General features: G+C 67.7%; 1 protein-coding gene across 1 annotated transcript in view; it reads left to right on the top strand.

Moving 5' to 3' along the window:
* The window catches only part of PDZD7 (PDZ domain containing 7), a gene marked incomplete at both ends in the record, with an annotated part of 14,544 nt that overhangs the window by 9,802 nt on the left and 2,363 nt on the right, over positions 1–2,379 (top strand). The window contains 3 exons of the mRNA XM_021708425.1: positions 1,438–1,529; positions 1,630–1,721; positions 1,828–1,892. Of these exons, the coding sequence (XP_021564100.1) occupies positions 1,438–1,529; positions 1,630–1,721; positions 1,828–1,892 (249 nt within the window). The remainder of the gene's footprint in view (positions 1–1,437; positions 1,530–1,629; positions 1,722–1,827; positions 1,893–2,379) is intronic.

The raw sequence follows: 2,379 nt of genomic DNA, 5'->3' as shown, positions 1-2,379 counted from the left end.
CCCCCCCCAAGGCCACCTCCTCGTCCCTCCAACCACCTCCTGCAGATCAGGCCAGGAGCCGTGAACCCCGCTCTGGCCACTCCGTGCTCCCAAGCCACCCAGCGACCCCCTCCGTGCAGGACAGGGCTCAAGCTCTTGCCCTCACGTTCAAGCCCCCCCATCTGACGCCCCGGCCCACCAGCCTCAGCTGTCCCTAGCCACTGTGCAGGGGGACACGGGTTGTGAACTGCCCAGGGCCGGAGGAGCTGCGGGCACAGCAGTCCCTACCCCGAGGCCCTCCGTGGACTCAGACCGCGTGACGCCTCTGCTGGTCACCCACACCACCCCTGGAGGCTTCCTCCCACGGCCGTGCTGGCCCCTACAGGCTGCGTAAATGCCACCTTGTCCACGGAGCCCACTCGGTCCTCCCACCCTCCCCGGGGATGCCCTCTGCCCCCTCGCCGCGGCTTGCAGTGCCCTGGGGCACGTGACCTGGCCGCCTCTCCTCCCCGGGGTCCCGGACGGCATGCCGGTGTGTGGGCGTGAGGCCTGTGCACGCCCGTGGCTGCTGCTGCGTCCCACGCACGCGACCCTCTCCAGGCAGAAGGGAAGCGTTGTGGTGTGTCCGTGTGAGTCGCTGCGACTTTGGGTGTGGGTCGGGGCCACACGCACAGTTCATGTTATTTCCTGCGAGTGAGTCACGCTGGCCCCCAGGGCCTGTCTGGGTCCGAGGGCGCATGTGCCCGCGTCATCTTGGCTTGGCCACCAGGGGGTGCTGGGCCACCCAGGCAGGGTGGCTCCCGGGTCCTCAGGGTCCGTGGGGTGTGGCTGGTGGCATCCCGGTGGTACCAGGCAGAGGGGGCTCCACCTCCCGGGCGCTGACTGCCGCCCCTGCCCCAAGCCCCACCCTCAGCCCTGACAAAGCCCCGTGTGTGCCCGTGGAGACGCCCGTGGGGACAGCCAGCCTGCAGCCCAGGGTCTGGCTGGGGTTCCTTCCTCCTGCCAGGAGTGGGGGGCGGGGAGCCGGGAGTCCACTCCCTGCACATCCTTTTCCGGTGCCGGAGCCGGCGGGAGCCAGACTTCTCGGGTCCAGGCCCTCCTCACACTTCCTTATCTGGCTTCGAGTGGAGTCCGTCTCCTCTCCGGGCCTCAGTTTCATCTGCAGCATGGGGGTGCCCCGTGCCCTGGCTCGGAGCCATCGCTGAGCGAGGCATCGTGGGCAAAAGGCTCGGGAAAGGGTCTGTCCCGCCCGGTGACTGTGGTCGCTGCGTCTGGACCGTAGGTCTGCGGTGATCGTAGGCTCCTGCGGGGTCACCAGGACGAGACCACCTTGTGGGGACTGGGGGTGGACCCTTCGGAGGCCTGGAGGGCTGGAGCAGCGCCAGGGTCCCCTGCGTCCTGGCGGCTGCCCTCGCCTAGGTCCGGAAGTCCCCACTGCTGTCTGTCCTCTGCCTGCAGTACGTGCACGAGGGAGGCGTGGAGGACCTGGTGAGGCCCCTGCTGGCCATCCTGGACAGGCCAGAGAAGCTGCTGCTGTTGCGAGATGTCAGGTGGGGAGGGTGGGGCACCCAGGCCGCCCCCAGCTGCCAGGGTGGAGGGTCGTCCTGCGCCCCCGGGACTGACCCGCCACGATCTCCCGTCCTCCCCCAGGAGCGTGGTGGCCCCCACGGACCTGGGCCGCTTTGACAGCATGGTGATGCCCGTGGAGCTGGAGGCCTTCGAGGCCCTCAAGAGCAGGACAGGTGGACAGCGCGGCCGGACGCCCAGCCCGAGCCCCGGGGGGAGAGGGGTGGAGGGCGGCCCCGGAGGCGGAGGGACCTGGCCACCGACCTGTCCACTCTCGACCAGTGCGGCCTCCTGTTCTGCGCCCAGCCCGGCAGGACACGCCACCCAAGCGTCACCTGGTCACCCCTGTGCCTGGTCAGTCAAGTCCCGGAGCCCAGGGAGGACTCCATGAGGGGGTGGGGAGGGAGGGAGGGCGGCCCTGCTATCCCTGTCCCAGGAGGGGCGGGGCTGGCCTCAGGGCCACAATGTGGCTCCCTTGGGGACAGCCCTCGTGCACCAGAGCCATTTGATCCCATCCGCTGGCCACCTACAGACTATGGTTTCCTTAATTGTCGGTTTGAATCCACTTGCTTAAAAAGGCCCAGGGCCATTCTATGCCGTAAACTCTGAGAAATCGCCAACATGCCACGCTGGTCCTAGTTTTTCTTAGAAACGTGAAAATAGAAGCGTAACTATTGTAGTAGAGTATGAAAATGCGGCCAGGCACTGCGGCTCGCGCCTGTCACCCCAGCATTTTAAGAGGCCAGGGTGAGGCCGGGCTGGGTGGCTCAGCCCGTAATCCCGCGCTTTGGGAGGCCGAGGTGAGTGGATTGCCTGAGCCCGCGGGTTCGAGAC

This window comes from Carlito syrichta, unplaced genomic scaffold (assembly GCF_000164805.1).
Source record: "Carlito syrichta isolate Samal-C Ts95f unplaced genomic scaffold, Tarsius_syrichta-2.0.1 Scaffold136798, whole genome shotgun sequence".
Lineage (NCBI taxonomy): Eukaryota > Metazoa > Chordata > Mammalia > Primates > Tarsiidae > Carlito > Carlito syrichta.
Note: the sequence above shows the minus strand (reverse complement) of the source record. Positions and strands in the feature narration are given on the sequence as shown.